General features: G+C 43.2%; 1 protein-coding gene across 2 annotated transcripts in view; it reads left to right on the forward strand.

Annotated features, from left to right (window-relative positions):
• Positions 1-27,111, forward strand: part of itga1 (integrin, alpha 1) — a 94,913-nt gene that overhangs the window by 64,065 nt on the left and 3,737 nt on the right. Inside the window, exons 9-27 of one of the 2 annotated variants that reach the window (XM_014138709.3) lie at positions 1,218-1,392; positions 1,751-1,824; positions 3,756-3,900; positions 6,165-6,307; positions 7,624-7,767; positions 8,975-9,235; positions 9,395-9,525; positions 11,923-12,098; positions 12,308-12,453; positions 18,040-18,147; positions 19,562-19,638; positions 19,969-20,095; positions 20,231-20,311; positions 20,430-20,506; positions 20,702-20,791; positions 21,269-21,377; positions 26,392-26,505; positions 26,701-26,805; positions 26,994-27,098. In XM_014138709.3, coding sequence (XP_013994184.3) covers positions 1,218-1,392; positions 1,751-1,824; positions 3,756-3,900; positions 6,165-6,307; positions 7,624-7,767; positions 8,975-9,235; positions 9,395-9,525; positions 11,923-12,098; positions 12,308-12,453; positions 18,040-18,147; positions 19,562-19,638; positions 19,969-20,095; positions 20,231-20,311; positions 20,430-20,506; positions 20,702-20,791; positions 21,269-21,377; positions 26,392-26,505; positions 26,701-26,805; positions 26,994-27,098 — 2,388 coding nt within the window. The remainder of the gene's footprint in view (positions 1-1,217; positions 1,393-1,750; positions 1,825-3,755; positions 3,901-6,164; positions 6,308-7,623; positions 7,768-8,974; positions 9,236-9,394; positions 9,526-11,922; positions 12,099-12,307; positions 12,454-18,039; positions 18,148-19,561; positions 19,639-19,968; positions 20,096-20,230; positions 20,312-20,429; positions 20,507-20,701; positions 20,792-21,268; positions 21,378-26,391; positions 26,506-26,700; positions 26,806-26,993; positions 27,099-27,111) is intronic. The other variant, XM_014138710.3, reaches the window with a different exon arrangement.

The raw sequence follows: 27,111 nt of genomic DNA on the forward strand, positions 1-27,111 counted from the left end.
CCTCAATAACCACAATACCTCATCCATCTTATTCCTCACCTCAGTGAGAACAGAGCTGTAACAGACCTTGTAGTCAGGACAAGCACACATCCAGGTCCTTTGACATACTTCAAATAAACACACCATCCATCACCTAGTTTAGATGGTCCGCTAGCTTGGTGCAGGCAGGATAAGGGTTGCAAAACTTTCCCAAAATGCCCAGGTTTTCCAGAAATCCTGGTTGGAGGCTTCTTGGAATCAGAAGAGAATAAGCAGGACGGTAATCCTCTAACTGGGAATTTTCCAGCCGAGGCAGGACCAGGGTTATGGGTTCAAGTCCTGTTTCTTAAATGAACCACATTCTGTACACTGAGTATATACCAAACATTATGAACACCTTCCTAATATTGACTAGCACCCCCCTCCTTTTGCCCTCAGAACAGCCTCAGTTCATCAGGGCATGGACTCTACAAGTGTTCCACAGGAATTCTGGCCCATGTTGACTCCAATGCTTCCCACAGTTGTGTCAAGTTGGCTGGATGTCCTTTGGGTGGTGGGCCATTCTTGATACACACAGGAGACTGACTGTTGAGCGTGAAAAACAGCAGCGTTGCAGTTCTTGACACAAACCGGTACGACTGGCACCTTTTACCCGAGTGGGCTCCTGAATGGGCTCCCTAGCGCAGGGGTCTAAGGCACTGCATCTCAGTGCTAAAGGCATCACTACATACACCCTGGTTTGAATCCAGACTGTATCACAACCAGTCGTGATTGGAAGTCCCATAGGGCGGCACACAATTGGCCCAGCGTTGGCCGGGTTTGGCCGGTGTAGGCCGTCATTGTAAATAAGAATTTGTTCTTAACTGACTTGCCTAGTTAAATAAAGGTTAAATAAATAAAAATACCATACCTCGTTTCAAGACACTTAAATATTTTGTCTTGCCCATTCACTCTGATTGGCACACATACACAATCCATGTCTCAATTGTCTCAAGGCTAAGAAGTCCTTCTTTAACCTGCCTCCTTCCCTTCATCTACACTGAAATAAGGGATCATAGATTTCACCTGGATTCACCTTGTCAGTCTATGTCATGGAAAGAGCAGGTGTTCTTAATGTTTTGTATACTCAGTATATATTAAGTACTGTTTCTCAGACTTGATATCGTCATTGAAAATATAAAGGACTTACCAGGATAAATAAAGGTTTAAATAAATGAAACATAAATATATATTTTTAGGTGCTTGGTGATTACAACAGGAACAACAGAAGCATCAAGGAGGTGAAGAAATTCATTGAGGAGATCCAGTCGATCTCCAGCGATCCTGTGGGCGATCACTTCTTCAACGTGTCGGATGAGTTTGCCTTGCTGAACATCGTAGACGCCCTGGGCAGCAGGATCTTTGCCTTGGAGGGTAGGATGACTCCCTCATTAATCACGTTCTATGTTTGAACTCGGTGCTAAAAATGGCAGTGTTTATTCTCACCTACTCACTATAACACATCATCATTCAATAAGCACCGTCAATGCTACTGAACCAAAAAGCCAAGGCATTTCTAGGTTAGGGCGACAGTACTTGAAGCCTCAGGAAGGCAGTAGCAATGCTAACCTCTACACTAGATTTCCTCCTCTCTACAGGCCTAAATACTGGTGAAATTGATCCGAGAAATTGACCAGATTCATATCATCTCTACATGGTCTTTAATACCCATTGTGATAACAAGACCATGTCATAATGTAATAACCGATCAATGTGAATGTCCTTTCTACAGCAACGTCAGGTAACTACACCTCGTCTTTTGAGATGGAGATGTCCCAGGCTGGATTTAGTGCCCACACCTCTAAAGTAAGTCTGCTTCTATCTCTGCATTCCTTTCCTGTCTTACTAACTAACTCATACTAACCCTAACTGTAATCCAGGATAGTTTCAGTGCCCGCACCTCTTCTCCTGTTTCCACCCCTGCTCTCCACTGTCCTACACTGTTCTCCACTGTTCTCCACTGTTCTCCACTGTTCTCCACTGTCCTACACTGTCCTACACTGTTCTCCACTGTCCTCCACTGTTCTCCACTGTTCTCCACTGTTCTCCACTGTTCTACACTGTTCTCCACTGTTCTCCACTGTTCTCCACTGTTCTACACTGTTCTCCACTGTCCTACACTGTCCTACACTGTTCTCCACTGTTCTCCACTGTTCTCCACTGTTCTCCACTGCTCTCCACTGTCCTACACTGTTAAAAGAAAAAGGGGTTTAAAATATGCAACTCTTCTTTCCCAAAAACCAAAACACCCGGAGGCAAGAATTTATTTAAAAAAGATATATTTCAAAATATTTTATTTTATAGTGTATTAACTCCTACTTGTCAACTGGGCTAAAGGGTGCAGCATATTACCATGGGGATCAATTTATAGGAGATCACATGTTTGTGAATGTGTGACTGCCCACTGATTGCCCCCAGTCAGACACAGTACAGAACGATGGTGTGTGTTGTGTTATCTGTCATTCACCATCTCATCTATCCCTGTTTCACTGTGATCCAACAAATGTTCTGGAGACGTAAGGAAAAGAGGGAAGAACTAAAAATATATGTATTTTCAGTGAGAGGATGTCTAAACTGTGGGTACATTCATCAGAGTGTGAGAGGATGTCCAAACTGTGGGTGCATTCATCAGAGTGTGAGAGGATGTCCAAACTGTGGGTGCATTCATGTGAGCAAACATGCTCTCCTCCAGTCCTCCTAAGTCAGCGTCGCTCTCTCGCTCTCTTTTTTTCTCCCTCTGGCTCTATCTCCCTCTGTCTCCCCCTGTCTCTTTCTCTCTCTCTCTCTCTCTCTCTCTCTCTCTCTCTCTCTCTCTCTCTCTTCCTCCCTGTCTCTGTCTCTCTCTCCCCCTCCTCCTACGTCACCTAGTATAAACACCGTCACTCCCAGCTGAAGCTGTATCAGGGCCGTTGCCCTTTCCTCCCCTGCATTCTCCTCCCATACCTCATATCACTTACACAATGTTTGTAAACCCAGACATACAGGGCCAGCAGCATACCACCCTGCATCCCACTGCTGGCTTTCCTCTGAAGCTAAGCAGGGTTGGTCCCTGGATGGGAGACCAGATGCTGCTGGAAGTTGTGTTGGAGGGCCAGTAGGAGGCAGTCTTTCCTCTGGTCTAAAAAAAATATCCCAATTCCCCAGGGCAGTGGTTGGGGACGGTGCCCTGTGTAGGGTGCTGTCTTTCAGATGGGATGTTAAGCGAGTGTCCTGAATCTCTGTGGTCACTGAAGATCCCATGGCACTTATCGTAAGCCCTGTGTCCAACCCCAGTCTCACTCATACTTGAAGAACTTCTCCCTCTTGTGAAATACTTTACCCTGTCTTCCTGTATCTACCAAAACAGTCTTCTTGACACGGTGCATTGTGACTCTGGTCCCATTTAGCTCTACTCCACTGAGACTTTTCCACTTCCTGTGGGATCTCTTCATGTTTCCTGTGCTGTAGCATAGCTGTCCCATAGAGTTGGATAGAGGCCCTCAATGGCGCTGCCAATGCTGTCACAGAAGACGCCATTACAAAGATAGGAGATGAGCTGCCTTGTATCTCTATGCGCTTGTCATTCTGTTGCCTGTCTAATAACGAGGACCACAATGGAAATAAGTTGTCTTATCTGACTTTATTGAGTTTGTATCTGACTTTATTGTTGTACTCACATGTGTGGCTACTCAGTATGTATTTTACATTTGTTAAATAAAGTAATTAATTCATTAATTCATGAATTCTCTCTTTCGTAGGAGGGTGTGATGCTGGGTGCTGTGGGGGCGTATGAGTGGAACGGGACAGTAGTGATGCATACCAACCAGGGTACCGTGGTTCCTCTAAACGCAGACTTCCAAGACCCCCTGGATGAGAGGAAGGAGAGCCTGGCGGGGTACGTGGGTAAGTACATATCAGTCCAGTTCGGACATGCGCACACACACAGCCTGGCAGGGTACGTGGGTGAGTCCAGACCTGGCACTGGAAACTGGACAGTGGTCCAATGACAGCCTGTACTGGCACTGGAAACTGGACAGTGGTCCAATGATAGCCTGTACTGGCACTGGAAACTGGACAGTGGTCCAATGATAGCCTGTACTGGCACTGGAAACTGGACAGTGGTCCAATGACAGCCTGTACTGGCACTGGAAACTGGACAGTGGTCCAATGATAGCCTGTACTGGCACTGGAAACTGGACAGTGGTCCAATGACAGCCTGTACTGGCACTGGAAACTGGACAGTGGTCCAATGACAGCCTGTACTGGCACTGGAAACTGGACAGTGGTCCAATGATAGCCTGCACTGGCACTGGAAACTGGACAGTGGTCCAATGACAGACTGTACTGGCACTGGAAACTGGACAGTGGTCCAATGACAATCTGTACTGGCACTGGAAACTGGACAGTGGTCCAATGACAGCCTGTACTGGCACTGGAAACTGGACAGTGGTCCAATGATAGCCTGTACTGGCACTGGAAACTGGACAGTGGTCCAAGTCCTTAGTGCCTCCCAGCTCCTGTATAAACAGCACAGGTCCAGCACCATTACTCTGAAATAGACAGAAACATGGACTGCATCCCATATGTCATCCTGTTCCATTTATATTGCTCTACTTTTGACCAGAGCGCTATGGGCCCTGGTCAAGTGTAGTGCACTATATAGGGAAAAGGGTGGCTTTTGGGATGCTGACATGCTTATACTCTAACTGAAATAACAGACACACAGGGTTAACAGTAGCACACCTCACCCACTCGTACTTTTTGAATTGAATTTATTTTGGGTAACAAACCGATACAACAAAATGTACAATGTGGACCCAGAGGACATCAATTAAAAGTATTAATTAAAAAGCTTGTTTCCAAAGTGGTCCTCGATGGTTAAAACAATAACACATATAATGATTAAAAGGCAAGACAAAATTAAAATAAATACATTAATTTATATTGACATCCTAAAAAGTGGCACTAATCACTGCACTGGTATAAACTTAAAAATCAACCATATTAATTTCACATTTCGACCTTAAAATGCAATCTATTAATTGCACATCATACCTGTCATTCAGATAAATACACCTGACCAACAGTAGGGGGCACGAGGGGCAGTGGGCCACAGTGAAGACGCTGTGAGGGATTCAAGAATAATGTTATTTAATAAAAGTGTCATCGAGAACAATCTGTGTGGTTGTTCGTTTCAGACAAACTCAAACACTGGCAGAGTTACAGCAGATCATTAAAAACTCTCTTCGGTACAGTGCTCAGAGAATGAACCACACACACACAGACACTGTGACACACACACTCCTCTCTGTTCTTCAATGTTTTACTGCTTCCTCGAGACCTTGGGACTATAAGGTTCTAGCTGACATTATTGGCAAAAATGTGTTAGTCACCTATAGTTGATCTTGAGATGCTTCTTCATGTCTGTGAAGTTAGATAATTTTAAAGTACATTTTAAGGTAAAATTATTTTTACTAGAAAGTTCTGTCTGCATAAACCCATTTGAACTTGGTGCTATAAGTTTTTTTTAATCTGCAATCCAATCACAAGCCTGAACAAATACAGACAGACCAATCAGAACATGTCTTTGCCATCTCCCTGTTGTCACATCGTTGTTCAGTGATAACAGTAATTTGTCTGATGATCATCATGCATTTATTTATGTATTCGATGATGTGTTCTGACTCTATCGTGGTAAAATAGTGTTATTCTATAATTTCTGTATTCAAATAGCTACAGTTTTCTTGAAAACAGACATGTCAAATTCAGAAGTGTCAATTAGAACCATATGGCTCAACCCAGATTGACATTTCAGAGCCATAAGGATCTATCTGCGATTACACCCCCCGAAAAAAAAATGATTTGCAAATGTCTCAGGATTTTGATACTCTTCACTTTAGGTGAGGACCTTAATGGGTTAAGAAAGAAGAATTCACTACAAAACAGTTCTGAGATCTGGTATGTGAAAACATTTATGCTCAATATCAGAACTATGCTTTGCGCACATAGAACCTTATATTCCCAAGGTCACATCCTCTTAACAATGAGACTAAAGTGAACTAACGCCAGGAGGAAGACGTACTAAAATAACCCACTGATAGGGACATGCTCTGTCCTTAAGCTGCGATCATGAACTGCTCTAATATGTGTGTCTGCCCTCCCTGCAGGTTATGCCGTACAGGCAGCATCAACCCCTATTGGTGTATTATACATCACAGGAGCACCGCGGTACAACCACACAGGCAGAGTCATCGTGTACAAACTGGATGGGGGAGTCATCACAGTCACACAAGTACTGAAAGGAGAGCAGGTGTGTTCAGTTGTCATTCATCAATCTTCCACCATCATCATAATACACATCTTTACATTATGTAGGTTGCTTTGCCAAACTCATGGGTTAGGGTTAGACACCGCAGTGTGGGAAGAGACTATACACTCTGTAACCAACGCGACACAAACTAGTTGAGGACATCATTCGTATACATTAGGTAGAAATGCACTGAAATACTGCAATTAGGTCCCTAATTGTATTTGAAAGCATACAATTCCGATTAGGTCCCTGATGTCAAGGCATGAGCTCATACTGTGTTCTACTTTAGTTTGAGATTCAGTAGAGGTTAAGATTATAGTGGGCTCCTGAGTGGCGCAGTGGTCTAAGGCACTGTATCTCAGTGCAAGAGGTGTCACTATAGTCCCTGGTTCAAATCCAGGTTGTATCACATCTGGCTGTGATTTGGAGTCCCATAGAGTGGTGCCCAGTGTTGGCTGGGGTATGCAGTCATTGTAAATAAGAATTAACTTAACTGACTTGCCTAGTTATATTATAAACTGGGTTGTTCAAGCCCTGGATGCTGAGTGGCTTAAAGCTGTGGTATTTAAGACAATATACCATGGCTAAGGTTCTTCTTCTTCTGGCTGTGCCAGTCCTATTCTAGAGTGCCTGGACACAGCCCTTAGCTCTCTAGGTTTCTTCCTAGTTTCCGGCCTTTCTAGGGAGTTTTTCCTAGCCACCATGCTTCTACATCTGCATTGCTTGCTGTTTGGGGTTTTAGGCTGGGTTTCTGTATAGCACTGTATAGACATCGGCTGATGTAAAAAAGGCTATATAAATACATTTGATTGACTCCACGTTGCGTCGTATATACACTGAATATACCAAACATTAGGAACACCTTCCTAATATTGAGTTGCACTTGGTCTATGGAAAGAGCAGGTGTTCTTAATGTTTTGTACACTCAGTGTATATACCATATACCACATCCCCTCTGACATTATTGCTTAATTAAATTAAAGTATGAGCTCATACCACGTTTCTATTTCAGGCTGAGTGATTATAACGTAGTGTGACCTCTGTCTGTCTCCTGTTGATTGGCTCCTACTTTGACCTCTGTCTGTCTCCTGTAGATTGTCTCCTACTTTGACCTCTGTCTGTCTCCTGTAGATTGGCTCCTACTTTGACCTCTGTCTGTCTCCTGTTGATTGTCTCCTACTTTGACCTCTGTCTGTCTCCTGTAGATTGTCTCCTACTTTGACCTCTGTCTCTCTCCTGTAGATTGGCTCCTACTTTGACCTCTGTCTGTCTCCTGTTGATTGTCTCCTACTTTGACCTCTGTCTGTCTCCTGTAGATTGGCTCCTACTTTGGCAGCGTGCTCCAGACGGTGGATGTTGACCAGGACTCCTACACAGACATCCTGCTGGTGGGAGCTCCTATGTTCATGGGCCCAGAGAGGGAGGAACAGGGACAAGTGTACGTCTACAAACTCAATGAGGTGTGTGGTGTACTGTGTGTGTAGTTGACCTGATTCATCAATCAGTCAATCAATCAAATGTATTTATAAAGCCCTTCTTACATCAGCTGATGTCACAAAGTGCTGTACAGAAACCCAGCCTATAACCCCAAACAGAAAGCAATGCAGGTGTAGAAGCACAGTGGCTAGGAAAAACTCCCTAGAAAGGCCAGAACCTAGGAAGAAACCTAGAGAGGAACCAGGCTATGAGGGGTGATCAGTCCTCTTCTGGCTGTGCTGGGTGGAGATTATAACAGAACATGGACAAGATGTTCAAATGTTCATAGATGACCAGCAGGGTCAAATAATAATAATCATGGTGGTTGTAGAGGGTGCAACAGGTCAGCACCTCAGGAGTAAATGTCAGGTGGCTTTTCATAGTATCATTCAGAGTATCTCTATCTCTCCTGCTGTCTCTAGAGAGTTGAAAACAGCAGGTCTGGGACAGGTAGTAAGTAATGTTGAAACGGCCATATAATTAATGTAACTATTTGACTTTACTACTATATTGTTGGCGCACTTTGGGGGTATGTGTGTTATCACAGAAATACAATTCAAATCAAATCAAAGTTTATTGGTCTCATACATATATTTAGCAGATGTTATTGTGGGTGTAGTGAAATGCTTCTGTTCCAACAGTGCAGTATTATCTAACAATTCCCAACAATACACACAAATAGAAAAGTAAAAGAAGTATTAAGAATTATAGAAATATTAGTATGAGCAATGTCGGAGTGGCATTGACTACAGTATATACATATGAAATGAGTAAAGCAGTATGTAAACATTATTAAAGTGACTAGTGTTCCATTATTAAAGTGACTAATGTTCCATTATTAAAGTGGCCAGTGATTTCAAGTCTATGTATATAGGGCAGCAGCCTCTAAGGTGCAGGGTTACGTAACCGGGTGGAAGCTGGCTAGTGATGGCTTTTTAAAAGTCTGCAGTTGCCGTACCAGGCGGGGATACAGTCCAACAGGATGCTCTCAATTGTGCATTTGTAAGTTTGTGAGGGTTTTAGGGGCCAAGCTGAATTTCTTCAGCCTGCTGAATTATATCTCTGTGTGTTATAGAATGAAGGGACAGAGACACAGCAGTCTAAGGATGTGCACCAAACATCTATCTGTTACTCAACAGCTCTCTATCCCCCGTCTCTCTCTGTCTCTCCATCTCCCCCCTTCCTACCTAGAAGGGCCTATTTGAGCACCAGACCACACTGAAGCCAGACAACCAGACGTGTTGTACCTCGGCCCACTCCCACGGTTGCACCATCGTCAACACCAACGGCCCGTGTGGCGCCCGCTTCGGCACCGCCATCGCAGAGGTCAGTGACCTGGACCTGGACGGGAACCGGGACGTGGCCATCGGGGCGCCACTGGAGAACGACCACAAAGGGGCAGTCTACGTCTACCATGGAGCCAAGAAGACCATCAAGGAAAAATATGTGCAGGTAAAGAAAGACAAGACCATGTGTTCTCCGACTGTTCTACAGTAAGGTTACAGTAAGTTACAGTAAAATTACAATATTACAGTATTAAGAGTATACAGTAAAAGTGAGAGTCGTTAATGTTAGCCTTCTGAAAGTATGTGTGTTCTGGTGTGGTTTCAGCGTATCCCAGGCCCTGGAGACGGGGTGAAGACTAAGTTCTTTGGCCAGTCGATCCACGGAGTCATGGATCTGAACGGAGACGGAATTATAGACATTACCATCGGAGGGCTGGGAGGGGCTTCTTTGTTCTGGTGAGTGTTTAGTGCCTCAGCGTTCAGTATCAAACACGCGCATGAACCCACACACACATTCACGCACACACACACTCCACTTGGACTATTAGTAATAGCAGTAACCTCAAATATCTCACAAAACGTTATTATTATAACATTATCTCATCTATCAAAGACTGTCACTTTGGTTTATACAGCTGTGTCCCTTTCAGGATTTAAACCAACAACACCTTCCTCTCCTTGTTCAAAACCCTGCTCCTCCTCTTCTCTCATGGAGCCTCTCCTGTCCTGTCCTGTCCTCTCCTCTCTTTCTCTTCTCTTCTGGAGTTGAGCCAACATTTCATACCACAGGGACCCCAGCCAGGGATACTTCCCGAATGTACTTCAGCTCCAGCTGCAGTATCAAGCTGTCATGGATGCTCTGGAATTAGGGAGTGACTAACTATCTACAGTGACGTTCTGTTAAGCAGAGTAGTGACTCTGCAAGGCCTGTTCCAGCTGAAACTGAGTGGGCGGATCCCTGGCTGGGGTCCCCAATACCCTTTTCCCCATTTTGTTACGTTACAGCCTTATTCTAAAATTGATTACATCATTTTTTCCCTTCATCAATCTACACACAATACCCCATAATGACAAAGTGAAAACAGGTTTATAGAAATTTTTGGGAATGTATTACAATTTTTCTTTTAAAAGCCTTATAAGTATTCAGACCCTTTGCTATGAGACTCGAAATTGAGCTCAGGTGCATCCTGTTTCCAATGATCATATTTAAGATGTTTCTACAACTGGATTGGAGTCCACCTGTGGTAAATTCAATTGATTAGACATGATTTGGTAAGGCACACACCAGTCTATATAAGGTCCCGCAGTTCACAGTGCATGTCAGAGCAAAAACCAAGCCATGAGGTCGAAGGAATTGTCCGTAGAGCTCAGAGACAGGATTGTGGATTGCACAGATCTGGGAAAGGGTACCAAAAAATGTCTGCAGCATTAAAGGTCCCCAAGAACACAGTGGCCTCCATCATTCTTAAATGGAAGAAGTTTGGAACCACCAAGACTCTTCCTAGAGCTGGGTACCCGGCCAAACTGAGCAATCGGGGGAGAAGGGTGAACCCGATGGTCATGCTGACAGCTCCAGAGTTCCTCTGTGGAGATGCGAGAACCTTCCAGAAGGACAACCATCTCTGCAGCATTCCACTAATCAGGCCTTTATGGTAGAGTGGCCAGACGGAAGCTACTCAGTAAAAGGCACATGACAGCTCGCTTGGAGTTGCCAAAAGACACCTAAAGGACTCTCAGACAATGAGAAACAAGATTCTCTAGTCTGATGAAACCAAGATTGAACTCTTTGGCCTGAATGCAAAGCGTCACGTCTGGAGGAAACCTGGCACCATCCCTACGGTGAAGCATGGTGGTGGAAGCATCATGTTGTGGGGATGTTTTTCAGCGGCAGGGACTGGGAGATAAGTCAGGATCGAGGGAAAGATGAACGGAGCAAAGTACAGAGAGATTCTTGATGAAAACTTGCTCCAAAGCGCTCAGGACCTCAGACTAGGGCGAAGGTTCACCTTCCAACAGGACAACGACCCTAAGCACACAGCCAAACCAATGCAGGAGTGGCTTCAGGACATGTCTCTGAATAGGACTGAGTGGGATTGGAAATGATGAAGACAATTTCATTGATGGAAGCAACAATCTTTCCTCAATATTAAAGCTGATCCACCCCAACAGAAAACACATTTTAAACATTTTTTTTTTAAAGTATCTGAATGTCCTTGAGTGGCCCAGCCAGAGCCCGGACTTGAACCCTGTCGAACATCTCTGGAGAGACCTGAAAATACCTGAGCAATAACGCTCCCCATCCAACCTGACAGACTGTGAGAGGATCTGCAGAGAAGAATGGGAGAAACTCCACAAATACAGGTGTGCCAAGCTTCTAGCGTCATACCCAAGAAGACTCGAGGATGTAATCGCTGCCAAAGGTGCTTTGACAAAGTACTGAGTAAAGGGTCTGAATACTTTTGTAAATGTGATATTTCAGTTTTCAGTTATTTATGGGATATTTAATCCATTTTAGAATAAGGCTGTAACACAACAAAATATGGAAAAATTCAAGGGGTCTGAATACTTTCTGAATGCACTGTATAACTTGGCTATGGATCCTTTTGTAGAGCCATCATGGCCGGTGACATGGTTTATAGAGTGCTTGCACACATCTTTACATAATAAATGAATATGTGCTTTTAATTCGATTTTTAGGTTTAATGTGTAAAGAACTATAGCTATACCGTTTTGGCTTCTCCTCTTTTTTTGTAGATTTAAATAAAAATGTAGTTTCATTCACAGTTCATTGATTATTGTAACAGTTTCATATGCCAGTTACAAGTTTCTGAATTTCTGTTGTTTGTCATCCAGGTCCAAGGATGTTGCTGAGCTTTATGCCAACATGACCTTTGACCCAAACAAGATCAACCTACAGCAGCCCTCTGAAGACTGTGTGCTGGGTGAGAGAGCCACCGTGTGTGTGAAGACCAGGGTCTGCTTTAGCTACCGTGTCAAGTCTGAGAAGGACCACCCTAACTTGGGCACAGGTGAGTCTGATAAACACACTTCCAGTATGTTTGAATGTTTACAGTGTAAACACTTCAATTAAATGCAATGATTGTAACTGTCTCTGGATAAGAGCATCTACTAAAGGAGTAAAATATCAACTGTAAACCAGACAGTCTTTTCTCCAGGATTTCTGGAAAACCTGGGAATTATGGGAAAGTTACAGGATTTGGTATTTGTTGTGTTTCAGCCATTAAGTACAACCTGACTCTGGACTCTCTGAGGGCAAAGTCGAGGGCAGCGTTTGTCAACCCTGACGAGAAGAGTGAGAGGAAGGTCCAGGTCACCGCCAATATCATAGATGCTCTGTGTCTGGAGCATTCCTTTGCCATGAAGGCAAGTAAATCCTTCTTCAATCAGCCTGGTCAACATGGAGAGAGGAAGAGAGGAGGGTGAGATAGGGAGGGAGAGATAGAGGGGGAGGAGAGAGAGAGAAAACGGCCCCATAGAAAAACTCTGTCTCTTACATACTAGTAGAACACAGTTGAATGTGTTACCGTCTGCAGAGTTTGAACCAGAGAGGGGATATGGGTTTCCATTTTCATTATGATTACATCAGAGAAAGTTTTTAGCCTGGCCCCAGATCGGTTTGTGATGTATAGACAACTCTTATGTTTGGCATGACAATGACCATAGGAGTTGTTGATAGGCAAGACAGCACAAAGCCTGGGACCAGGCTAAATGGCTATTAGTATCTCAGTAGACAGGCCTGTGAGTGTAGTGGATGGATGTACAGTAGGAAGACAAGTTGCTCTTATTGATTCATGGTAGGAAAGCTCTTAACATGAAAGTGGAGACAGATCTCCTTCTCTTGATCAAAGGAAAAGCTTCTCCAGTAAAACAACCCCTTTTCCAAAAGGCCCATTACTGTAGATACAAGTATTCGGCTTTAAAGAAGCCTAGAAATCGATTCACATTACATTGATTGTTTTGTAGCAAATAGCAGTACAATATAAGGTTTTATTGAGGATGCCCGATGAAAAGAACAGAGGTTTAATAAAACAGAAGACTTTGAATGTAATGGGAACCAGAACCAGAGAGAATGCCTCGACAATGACTGGTTAACCATCCCCAGTACCTCTGAGAGAGAGAGAGAGAGAGAGAGAGAGAGGGAGGACTGGTTAACCATCCCCAGTACCTCAGAGAGAGAGAGAGAGAGAGAGAGGACTGGTTAACCATCTCCAGTACCTCTGAGAAAGGGGTAGAAAGAGAGAGAGAGAGAGAGAGAGAGGACTGGTTAACCACCCCCAGTACCTCTGAGAGAGAGAAAGAGAGAGAGAGGGAGGACTGGTTAACTATCCCCAGTACCTCAGAGAGAGAGAGGACTGGTTAACCATCCCCAGTACCTCTGAGAAAGGGGTAGAAAGAGAGAGAGAGGGGACTGGTTAACCATCCCCAGTACCTCTGAGAGAGAGAGAGAGAGAGGGAGAGAGAGAGGACTGGTTAACCACCCCCAGTACCTCTGAGAGAGAGAGAGAGAGAGAGAGAGAGAGAGAAAGAGAGAGAGAACTGGTTAACCATCCCCAGTACCTCAGAGAGAGAGAGGACTGGTTAACCATCCCCAGTACCTCTGAGAAAGGGGTAGAAAGAGAGAGAGAGAGAGGACTGGTTAACCATCCCCAGTACCTCAGAGAGAGAGAGAGAGAGAGAGAGAGAGAGAGGACTGGTTAACCACCCCCAGTACCTCTGAGAGAGAGAGAGAGAGAGAGAGAGAGGGGGGACTGGTTAACCACCCCCAGTACCTCTGGGAGAGAGAGAGAGAGAGAGGGGACTGGTTAACCACCCCCAGTACCTCTGGGAGAGAGAGAGAGGACAGGTTAACCATCCCCAGTACCTCTGAGAGAGAGAGAGAACTGGTTAACCACCCCCAGTACCTCTGGGAGAGAGAGAGAGGACTGGTTAACCATCCCCAGTACCTCTGAGAGAGAGAGAGGACTGGTTAACCATCCCCAGTACCTCTGAGAGAGAGAGAGAGGACTGGTTAACCACCCTCAGCACCTCTGAGAGAGAGAGAGGACTGGTTAACCACCCCCAGTACCTCTGAGAGAGAGAGAGAGAGAGAGAGGACTGGTTAACCACCCTCAGCACCTCTGAGAAAGGGAGAGAGAGAGAGAGGACTGGTTAACCACCCTCAGTACCTCTGAGAGAGAGAGAGAGAGAGAGAGGACTGGTTAACCACCCTCAGCACCTCTGAGAGAGAGAGAGAGAGAGAGAGGACTGGTTAACCACCCCCAGTACCTCTGAGAGAGAGAGAGAGAGAGAGAGAGGACTGTTAAACTACCCCCAGTACCTCTGAGGGGGGGAGGGGGTGTTGAAGAGAGGAGTTGGAAAGAGAAAGAGACAAAAAAGAGGAGTAGAGAGAGAGAGGGGAGAGAGAGGGGGTGAAGAGAGGAGAGGATTTTGAAAGAAAACCAAAATAGAGGAGTAGAGAGAGAGAGAGAGCTGGTATACGGTTGGGGGGTGCAGTCACAATGCATTCCAGTGGAGATATGCCCTAGCGATCTGGTACACCATGTAGCCAGACAGATCACATGCTGTCCATCCCAACTGGAACAAAGATGCTTTCTGCTGTCTGATAGAGACACATAACTCACATTGTCCTCCCAGGAGGAGAACTAATTGACATGCAGTCCTCATAATCCAGAGGGACTACTGATAACAGTACGGGTTATACAGTTGAAGTCGGAAGTTTACATACACTTAGGTTGGAGTCATTAAAACTCGTTTTTCAACCACTCCACAAATTTCTTGTTAACAAACTGTAGTTTTGACAAGTCGGTTAGGACATCTACTTTGTGAATGACACAAGTAATTTTTCCAACAATTGTTTACAGACAGATTATTTCACTTATAACTCACTGTATCGCAATTCCAGTGGGTCAGAAGTTTACATCCACTAAGTTGACTGTGCTTTTAAACAGCTTGGAAAATTCCAGAAAATTATGTTATGGCTTTAGAAGCTTCTGACAGGCTAATTGACATTTGAGTCAACTGGAGGTGTACCTGTGGATGTATTTCAAGGCCGACCTTCAAACTCAGTGCCTCTTTGCTTGACATCATGGGAAATCAAAAGAAATCAGACCTCCACAAGTCTGGTTCATCCTTGGGAGCAATTTCCAAACCCCTGAAGGTACCACGTTCATCTGTACAAACAATAGTACGCAAGTATAAACACCATGGCACCACGCAGCCGTCATACCGCTCAGGAAGGAGACGCGTTCTGTCTCCTAGAGATGAACGTACTTTGGTGCGAAAAGTGCAAATCAATCCCAGAACAACAGCAAAGGACCTTGTGAAGATGCTGGAGGAAACTGCTACGAAAGTATCTATATCCACAGTAAAACGAGTCCTACATCGACATAAACTGAAAGGCCGCTCAGCAAGGAAGAAGCTACTGTTCCAAAATCTTCACAGAAAAGCCAGACTATGGTTTGCGACTGCACATGGGGACAAAGATCGTACTTTTTGGAGAAATGTCCTCTGGTCTGATGAAACAAAAATAGAACTGTTTGGCCATAATGACCATCCTTATGTTTGGAAGCATGCAAGCCGAAGAACACCATCCCAACCGTGAAGCACGGGGGTGGCAGCATCATGTTGTGGGGGTGCTTTGCTGCAGGAGGGACTGGTGCACTTCACAAAATAGATGGCATCCTGAGGAAGGAAAATTATGTGAATATATTGAAGCAATATCCCAAGACATCAGTCAGAAAGTTAAAGCTTGGTCGCAAATGGTTCTTCCCAATGGACAATGACCCCAAGCAAACTTCCAAAGTTGTGGCAAAATGGCTTAAGGACAACAAAGTCAAGGTATTGGAGTGGCCATCACAAAGCCCTGACCTCAATTCTATAGAAAATTTGTGAGCAGAACTGAAAAACCGTGTGCGAGCAAGGAGGCCTACAAACCTGACTCAGTTACACCAGCTCTGTCAGGAGGAATGGGCCAAAATTCCCCCAACTTACTGTGGGAAGCTTGTGGAAGGCTACCCGAAATGTTTGACCCAAGTTAAACAATTTATAGGCAATGCTACCAAATACTAATTGAGTGTATGTAAACTTCTGACCCACTGGGAATGTGATGAAAGAAATAAAAGCTGAAATAAATCATTCTCTCTACTATTATTCTGACATTTCACATTCTTAAAATAAAGTGGTGATCCTAACTGACCTAAGACAGGGAATTTTTACTAGGATTAAATGTCAGGAATTGTGAAAAACTGAGTTTAAATGTATTTGGCTAATGTGTATGTAAACTTCCGACTTCAACTGTACATGTGTATTGTTGTGTATTGTTGGATACTACTGCACTGTTGGAGCTAGGAACACAAACATTTCGCGACACCCGCAATAACATCTGCTAAATGTGTGTATGCGACCAATAACATTTGATTTTGATTTGATACAGCGAATTAGATCTAAGGCATACAGAAGCCTACGGTACATAACAGTGGCGGTCAGTGCCATTTAACATGAGGGAGGACAATTATTTGTTCATGAGCATGGCCTTATTTCAATGACAACATATTGGATGACTGTCATTCATATTCCATTCACCCAGTTCAATGTAACAGCGATAGGTTTAGGCTACTACATGATACTCAATTGTCCCTATACCCATCATGAGGTTGTTACAACCTAGCCTATGAATGAAAGTTTACGACGTAGGTGCACACAGGTTGAGAGACAAATTTGAGGTGACAGACAGTGACACATTCAATACCGCCTTGCACACTCTTGCCTGCATCTATCTGATGTAGGCTGTAAACATTAGTCCAACAGTTGCAAACAAGAGTTTCTATTGGACAAATTCAGGTATGTTTATCCACGCTTTGTTCCGTTTGCTTCCGTTCAAGAAACATTTTTCAACAGAATTGGCAGAATGAATACACCCCTGATCAAGCTAAAGTAATGTTATAGTCAGTATATCTAATAGAACTAACGTGTTAGTAAACCTGCTACAATCATGCAGTAACTTTAGTGTACAGTCAGTAAGCAGTTACACGGGTGGGCCCTGGTGACAATAAATTAGTAATACCAAAAGATTACCTTGACTTGGAAGAGTTCCAGTGTTGTGTTGGAAAGTCATAGCCAGCTAGCTAACATAGCATCCCCCTGTTTGAGCAGGGTGTTTCAGTAGGCTAAACTAGCTAGCTGCATTTGCTAGCTAAGTACTGTAAATGAAACTCAAAGTGAAAAAAATGACGAAATCTCTCTCTATTTCTCTTTTGCTTCGCCTTCATTTTGGAAGAAATGAATTTGTTCAAAAGTGTTGAACTATTGTCTTTCTCTCTCTTTGAGCCATCTACTCATCACATTTTATACACTGCAGTGCCAGCTAGCTGTATCTTATGCTTTCAGTACTAGATTAATTCTCTGATCCTTTGATTGGGTGGACAACATGTCAGTTCATGCTGCAAGAGCGCTGATAGGCTGGAGCACGTCCTCCGGAAGTTGTCGTAATTACTGTGTAAGTCTATGGAAGGGTGTGAGAACCATTAGCCTCCTAGGTTTTGTATTGAAGTCAATGTACCCAGAGGAGGACGAAAACTAGCTGTCATCCGGCTACACCATGGTGCTACCCTACAGAGTGCTGTTGAGGCTACGGTAGACCTTCGTTGCGAAACATTGTGTTTTAATCAGTTATTTGGTGACATGATTATATTTAGTGTAGTTTAATCTAAAAGGCTAACTTTTTAAATGTTTTACAATTTAAAAAAATATTAAATTCACTGAGGAAGATGGTCCTCCCCTTCCTCCTCTGAAGAGCCTCTATTGGTACATAAAGATGAGAAATACTGACGTTTGATAAAAATGCATTTTAAAAAAACGATACAGTACTCTGTCAGTTAGCAAAAGCTTGTCTATGTACAGCTAAGAGTGTGCAGTAGATACACTGTTCGTATAATGATATTATCTCCTCAGGCTAATCTGGACTTCAGAGACCCCATCATGGTCTCCCTAGAGTTTGGTCTGGCTGAGGAAACAGGCCCCGTCCTGGATGGAGACTTACCAACGTCACTCAACAAAACGGTAAAATGAACCACAATGCGGCAGATTTAACACACAAGCACACACACACACACACCAGTAACTTTTGGCTTTCCATGAATTTTGTATACCTTGGCTTGCTTCCCTCTTTAGCCACTACTGGCCCTACTTGGCTAACAATACGTGTGTGCATGCACACATCTGATTTTCTTACCTAACTATAGACCTCAGCTATCATATATTGCAACAGTGAATAGGCACTGTGTGAGCAGAGTCAGTAATCAGTACTTTACACACTCATACACTCTGGCTCCTTCCAGCGCTGTAGAGGGTGAATATTCTCTCCAACGGCTGTCTTCCATCCATCACTAGTTCCTATCAGAGGCTCTAAAACACTGACAGCCTGTTATCCAGTTCCAATGGTGCAGCTCCCACACACATAGTTTTAATGAGTTGTTTGGCAAAAGGACAGAGGGAGACAAAACATGTGGCTGGATGTTAACACAGTGGTAGAACAGGATGTTAACACAGTGGTAGAACAGGATGTTAACACAGTGGTAGAACAGGATGTTAACACCGTGGTAGAACAGGATGTTAACACCGTGGTAGAACAGGATGTTAACACAGTGGTAGAACAGGATGTTAACACAGTGGTAGAACAGGATGTTAACACAGTGGTAGAACAGGATGTTAACACCGTGGTAGAGAGGATGTTAACCCCGTGGTAGGACAGGATGTTAACACAGTGGTAGAAAAGGATGTTAACACCGTGGTAGAACAGGATGTTAACACAGTGGTAGAACAGGATGTTAACACAGTGGTAGAACAGGATGTTAACACAGTGGTAGAACAGGATGTTAACACCGTGGTAGAACAGGATGTTAACACAGTGGTAGAACAGGATGTTAACCCCGTGGTAGGACGGGATGTTAACACAGTGGTAGAACAGGATGTTAACACAGTGGTAGAACAGGATGTTAACACAGTGGTAGAACAGGATGTTAACACCGTGGTAGAACAGGATGTTAACACAGTGGTAGAACAGGATGTTAACACAGTGGTAGAACAGGATGTTAACACAGTGGTAGAACAGGATGTTAACACAGTGGTAGAACAGGATGTTAACACCATGGTAGAACAGGATGTTAACACTGTGGTAGAACAGGATGTTAACACCATGGTAGAACAGGATGATAACACAGTTTTAAGAAAATACCTTCAAAGAAAAGTAAGAGGTAAGAATAACAATATTTAAAGAGCAGCAGTAAATAACAATAGCGGGGCTATATACAGGAGGTACCGGTTCAGAGTCAATGTGCGGGGGCACCGGTGTTGAGGTAATTGAGGTAATATGTACATGTAGGTACATGTAAGCAGTTTTCGACTGCTTCATTGATAGAACTGTCTTGTACATGGTCTATTCCATACTGCTTGTAACCATGCACACGTCATTCAGATTCCTTTGGTGGACTGTGGGAGCGATGACAAGTGCATAGCTGACCTATCTCTGAAGGCTGTGCCAAGTATACAAAGGTATTGTTACAAAGATTGTATTCTTTCAATCCATCTAACTGTCATGATTTTATGGCAGTTGCTTGGTAGTTCATTGACCGGTATGTTGCCCTTGTATTGTACTTTAGCGCCCTCTTGTGTTGGTCCAGATGAAGTGTCACAGCATTACAGTAAAATTTACCCTGCTACAGTAATAACATTACAGTAAAATCTGCCCTGCTACGGTAATAACATTACAGTAACATCTGCCCTGGAGCAGTAATAATATTACAGTAAAATCTGCCCTGCTACAGTAATAATATTACAGTAAAACCAGCCCTGCTACAGTAATAACTTTCCTATTCTTTCCAGTCTTGTGATCAACGCCAACAAGGAAAAGTTCCATGTGCTCATTACCATTAGAAACAGTCAAGACAATGCTTACAACACCAAAGTCATGCTCAGCTTTACTGAAAACATAAACTACGTCAAAGTCAAGGTGAGATCCTTCTCTATGTTTGTAGAGCTGTTGTGTAGCTTTGATTTACATTGATTTCTTGGATGTTGGGAATCAGTCCGTCAGTATGGGTTTTGACATTGACATTATATGTGATTTCAACCCTTTACTCTGCAGGCTAATGACAAAGTCTGCAGTCTGAATAATACCAAAGTTGAGTGTGCTGTGGGATATCCATTCCTCAAAAGCAATGTAGAGGTAAGACGATTCTTGCAATCACACGTATCTATCCTCGTAGCATTAGACTCACTATGTACTTCATGTTTCATTTTGTGATGAATAGGCCACTGATCGGTTTTGCTTGTTCTCCCTCCAGGAGGTGTTTGAGATCCTGTTTGAAGTCAACCCTGCACACGTCTGGAAAGAAATTCACATCAACGTAACTGCAACCAGGTACAGTAAGCCATGGTGTTCATTCATTCCTTTTATTTATTTAGCCAGGATAGTCCACACAGTAACAATGGCTAGTGTTTTCTGGGGAGTCCCGAGTTCTATGCTACATCTCAACAATTTAAAATGAATGAGTGAGCAAAGAAGAAATATTGAAATGTCAAAATTCTAATGCAATGACTTTTCTCATTCCTACAGTGACAGTGAGGAATTGAATACCACCCTCCATGACAACTCTGTGAGAATCTCCATCCCTGTGAAGTACGAGGCTGGACTCAGATTCACTGCGTGAGTACAGACAGCAGCAGCTATAACACGTACAGGACATTTTTATTTCCATAAAAAATACAGGTACAGTATCAGAGTATGACCTTTTTTCAAATCTTTCCATATCCTGTCTCATCTTTCCATCTCATCTTTCCATATCCTGTCTCATCTTTCCATCTCCTGTCTCATCTTTCCATTTCCTGTCTCATCTTTCCATATCCTGTCTCATCTTTCCATATCCTTTCTGATCTTTCCATCTCATCTTTCCATCTCCTGTCTCATCTTTCCATCTCCTTTCTCATCTTTCCATTTCCTGTCTCATCTTTCCATCTCCTGTCTCATCTTTCCATCTCCTGTCTCACCTTTCCATCTCCTGTCTCACCTTTCCATCTCCTGTCTCACCTTTCCATCTCCTCTCATCTTTCCATCTCCTTTCTCATCTTTCCATCTCCTGTCTCACCCCTCCATCTCTCCATCCATAATCCCTCTATCACTCAGTGACAGGCATATGAAGGAGGACCACATCATAGTGAAAGAGGGAGAGCAGTACCCCAGCGTCTTCAACCACACCAGTGTGATAGGAGAAGAGGTCAAGATCATCTATACGGTAAGACCCACATACTGTAGACCATAGTAATACCTGCTTAGATAAGGCCAGGGGATAAGAGCAATTCAATTAAATGTATTTATAAAGCCCTTTATACATCAGCAGATGTCACAAAGTTTATATACAGAAACCCAGCCTAAAACCCCAAACAGCAAGCAATGCAGATGTAGAAGCATGGTGGCTAGGAAAAACTCCCTAGAAAGGCAGGAACCTAGGAAGAAACCTAGAGAGGAACCAGGCTCTGAGGGGTGGCCAGTGCTTTTCTGGCTGTACTGGGTAGAGAGGAACCAGGCTCTGAGTGGTGGCTGGTGGAGAGGGTAAGAGTACATGGCCATTAAGGCTAGCAGGTGTGGTAGAGAGAGAGAGGGTTGAAACAGCAGGTCCGGTGAACAGGTCAGGTTTCCATAACCACAGGCAGAACAGCGGAAACTGGATCAGCAGCATGACCAGGTGGACTGGGGATGGGGACAGCCAGGAGTTGTCAGGCCAGGTAGTCCTGAGGCCTGGTCCAAGGGAAGAGAGAGAGAGTTAGGAGAATTAGAGGGAGCACAATGAAGATCACACAGGGCACCAGATAAGACACAAGAAATTCACCAGATAGGACAGACTGACCCTAGCCCCCCGGCACATCGTCTATTGCAGCATAGATATTGGAGACTGAGACAGGGGGGGGGGTCGGGGGACACTGTGACCCCGTCCGAGAATACCAACCAGGCAGGATATAACCCCACCCACTTTGCCAAATCACAGCCCCCACACCACTAGAGGGATATCAACAGACCACCAACTTACCACAAGGCGGAGTATTGCCCACGAAGATCTCACCCATAACATCAGTGACTCAACCCACTCAAGTCTAGTATAGCAAAAAAAGAGCCTGGCAAGATGTGATTCACCCCTCCTAGGGAAAGCATGGGAGAGCACTAGCAAGTCAGTGACTCAGTCCCTGTAATAGAGCCCCACAGTGGAGGCATCATAATACCCATAAAACCTAGCTGTCAAACAGGGAAATGGTTCCAATCATTTTTTCCACCATACATTTTTCCCATAGGGGATTTTAGAAACACTTAAAATAAGTGCTGTGTTTCATACTGTGGTACTCTATAGGGTCAGAGGCAGAGAATCACAGTAGAAAGAGGGGAGCTGGCATATTACCTCAATTACCTCGACTAACAGGTTCCCCCGCACATTGACTCTGTACTGGTACCCCCTGCATATAGTCTCATTATTGTTATTTTACTGCTGCTCTTTAATTACTTGTTCCTTTTATTTCTTATTCTTATTCGTATTTTTTAAACTGCATTGTTAGGGGCTTGTAAGTAAGCATTTCACTGTAAGGTGGGGCGGCAGGGTAGCCTAGTGGTTAGCGTTGGACTAGTAACCGAAAGGTTGCAAGTTCGAATCCCCGAGCTGACAAGGTACAAATCTGTCGTTCTGCCCCTGAACAAGGCAGTTGTTCCTAGACTGTCATTGAAAATAAGAATTTGTTCTTAACTGACTTGCCTAGTTAAATAAAGGTAAAAAAAGAAGGTCTACACCTGTTGTATTTGGCACATGTGATTATTACGATTTGATTTGAAAACATTTTCCGCCATCACACTTCCTTATGTCTGAAACATAGCCTTCAACATAGCCTTCACCATTTTGATGAAACATGGCTTCACCATGTTTCATCAAAATGTACAGCTGTGTGTCGTCTGCATAGCAGGGAAAGTCACCAAGAGGTAGAATATATAGTGAAAACAATAGTGGTCCTAAAACAGAACCTTGAGGAACACCAAAACTTACCATTGATTTGTCAGAAGACGAACCATCCACAAAGATGAACTAAAATCTTACTGACAGATGAGATCTAAACCAGGCAAGAACTTGTCTGTGTAGACCAGCCTTTCTTAAAACCTCTTACAGCTCCTTAACCTGTTGGGGATAGGGGGCAGTATTTACACGGCCGGATAAAAAACATACCCGATTTAATCTGGTTACTACTCCTGCCCAGTAACTAGAATATGCATATAATTATTGGCTTTGGATAGAAAACACCCTACAGTTTCTAAAACTGTTTGAATGGTGTCTGTGAGTATAACAGAACTCATATGGCAGGCAAAAACCTGAGAAGATTCTGAACAGGAAGTGGCCTGTCTGACAAGTTGTTGTTCATCTTGGCTCTTTTTTTGAAGACTGAGGATCTTTGCTGTAACGTGACACTTCCTACGGCTCCCATAGGCTCTCAGAGCCCGGGAAAAAGCTGAATGATATCGAGGCAGTCCCAGGCTGAAACACATTATCGCGTTTGGATAGTGGCCGGTCAGAGTACTCTGAGACTCAGGCTCGTGCACGAGATGTTTTTATTTTCTCTCTCTTTGTACGTATACACGCTTTCCCGGTCGGAATATTATCGCTTTTTTATGAGAAAAATTGCATAAAAATTGATTTTAAACAGCGGTTGACATGCTTCGAAGTACGGTAATGGAATATTTAGAAATATTTTGTCACGAAATGCGCCGTGCTCGTCACCCTTATTTACCCTTTCGGATAGTGTCTTGAACGCACGAACAAAACGCCGCTATTTGGATATAACAATGGATTATTTGGGACCAAACCAACATTTGTTATTGAAGTAGAAGTCCTGGGAGTGCATTCTGACAAAGAACAGCAAAGGTAATAACATTTTTCTTATAGTAAATCTGACTTTGGTGAGTGCTAAACTTGCTGGGTGTCTAAATAGCTAGCCCTGTGATGCCGGGCTATCTACTGAGAATATTGCAAAATGTGCTTTCACCGAAAAGCTATTTTAAAATCGGACATAGCGAGTGCATAGAGGAGTTCTGTATCTATAATTCTTAAAATAATTGTTGTTTTTTGTGAACGTTTATCGTGAGTAATTTAGTAAATTCACCGGCAGTGTTCGGTGGGAATGCTAGTCACATGCTAGTCACATGCTAATGTAAAAAGCTGGTTTTTGATATAAATATGAACTTGATTGAACAAAACATGCATGTATTGTATAACATAATGTCCTAGGGTTGTCATCTGATGAAGATCATCAATGGTTAGTGCTGCATTTAGCTGTGGTTTGGGTTTATGTGACATTATATGCTAGCTTGAAAAATGGGTGTCTGATTATTTCTGGCTGGGTACTCTGCTGACATAATCTAATGTTTTGCTTTCGTTGTAAAGCCTTTTTGAAATCGGACAGTGTGGTTAGATTAACGAGAGTCTTGTCTTTAAAATGGTGTAAAATAGTCATATGTTTGAAAAATTGAAGTTTTTGCATTTTTGAGGTATTTGAATATCGCGCCACGGGATTACACTGGCTGTTGAGTAGGTGGGACGCAAGCCTGCCAAATGAGTTTTGTTATACTTACAGACACCATTCAAACAGTTTTAGAAAATTCAGAGTGTTTTCTATCCAACTCTGTTAATAATATGCATATCCTAGCTTCTGAGTTGGTGTAGGAGGCAGTTAAAAATGGGCACATATTTTTTTTTTAAATTCTCAATACTGCCCCCTATCCTTAACAGCAACAGTTCCAACCTTGACTTTCTTTCAACAATAATTTATACAGTAACATGTACAGTAGGCCTGATCATTTTTCATCTGTACTGTTACTTAGGGTTGAACTATCAAAAAGCCTGTGTGTGTTCTGTTATACATCTGTGTGATGTGATCAGTCCGTTTATTCCAGTTCAGAATGAAAATTATTTATTGTATTTTAACAGCAACAGTTCCAACCTAGACAGATATGTAAGTGTTTTTAATGGGGGAAAATAGACATTAATAGATATTTATATGGATATTTTTTTTCATTGTTATTTATTTTTGTCTATATTGCATTTGATTTAGGCATAAGGGCAATCAATGTACGATATTTATGTATAGTTTTTCTAAGCTTGGGTCCCAGGAAAACACTGAATTTCTCATTTGGGTCCCAGGCTGAAAAAGTTTAAGAACCCCTGGTATAGACCAATTTGGGTTTCCAATCTTTCCAAAAGAATGTGGTGATCGATGGTGTGAAAAGTGGCACTAAGTTCTAGGAGCACAAGGACTGATGCAGAGCCTTAGTCTGACACCATTAAAAGGTCATTTGCCACCTTCACAAGTGCAGTCTCAGTACTATGATGGAATCTAAAACCAGACTGGAGCATTTTTTATACATTATTTATCTTCAGGAAGGCAGTGAGTTGCTGAGCAACAACTTTTAAAAAACAATAATAGAAGAATGGGAGATTCAATATAGGCAGAGAGTAAAAAAAAAAAATCCAGGTCAAGGTTCGGCTTTTTCAGGAGAGGCTTTACTACTGCCGCGTTTAGTGAGTTTGGTACACATTCAGAGGATAGGGAGCCGTTTATTATGTTCTACATTGGAGGGCCAAGTACAGGAAGTAGCTATTTCAGTAGTTTAGCTGGAAACATGTCCAGTAGCCAGCTGGAAGGTTTAGAGGCCATGACTATTTTCATGAATGTGACGAGAGATACAGGATACAAAACCTTTGATCCTTGGTCTTGGCAGTTCTGTGCAGACTCAGGAAAACTGAGTTTTGGTGAAATATGGATATTCAAAGAATTTGCTTTCTAATTATCATGAACGATCGAAAAAGTAAATGAATTCATCACTGCTGAACTGAAGGCCATCCTCACTTGGGGAATGCTTATTTTTAGTTACCTTTGCGACTGTATCAAAAATAAATGTTTGATTATTTTTACTCTCCTCAATCAGGTTGGAAAAGTAGGCTGATTCAGCAGCATTGAGGGCTGTGGACTTCTCCATGTGAATATTGAAGTTACCAAAAATGTGAATATTATCTGCCATGACTACGAGGTCCAATAGGAAATCAGGGAACTCAGTATACAGCCCAGGAGGACCGTAAACAGTAGCTATTAAAAGTGACTTGAGTAGGCTGCAATTAACTGATTATATACCCAAAGTAAGTTGCCAAAGCTCGAAAAAACCAACATGTGGTTACATTTTGACTGAAAGACCTGTGACTTCCTGTCTCTCTCTCTGGTCTCCAGGTTAAAAAGGATGTGGATATGGAGACTCCTCCTCTAAAGCTGAGGGTGATGTACCCGTACCTATCACCTAGAGAGAACATCCTGCTATACCTGACACATGTCACCTCCTCACAGGTAAGGCTTCTCTACTGTGTACTGTACCATAGAGGTAGACAGTCTACCAGTATCCCCTGCACATGGTTCTCTACCAGTCAACAGACAATCACACTGTGAAGTCAAACACTCTGCAGAACTGTGGTGGTGTGGATCAAGTTGATCCAAATGTGATTGATTGATAATTGATTGATGGATCTTTTCTCTCTCCCACAGGATGTGAGATGTCACGTCAGGGACCTGATTAACCCTTTAAAGATCAACAACAACAACACGCACACCATCAATCCTAAAAAAGAGACCCTCAGTGTCTTCCTGGTGGTGAGTCAACACTACTGTGTGAGTGTGAGTATGAGTGTGTGTACGTGAGTGTGTGAGAGTCTCACAGTGTGTGTACTCTCCTTTGCAGGGCTGTAAGGACCACCCGTGTAAGTCATGTATGTGTACTCTCCTTTGCAGGGCTGTAAGGACCACCCGTGTAAGTCATGTATGTGTACTCTCCTTTGCAGGGCTGTAAGGACCACCCGTGTAAGTCATTTATCTGCTCCATCCCTCATGTCAACAACAGTCAGGTCAATGTTACCTTCAGGGTGTGGAAGCCCACCTTTATTAAAGTGAGTACAGTGA

Source organism: Salmo salar, chromosome 13, assembly GCF_965601325.2.
Source record: "Salmo salar chromosome 13, fSalSal1, whole genome shotgun sequence".
Lineage (NCBI taxonomy): Eukaryota > Metazoa > Chordata > Actinopteri > Salmoniformes > Salmonidae > Salmo > Salmo salar.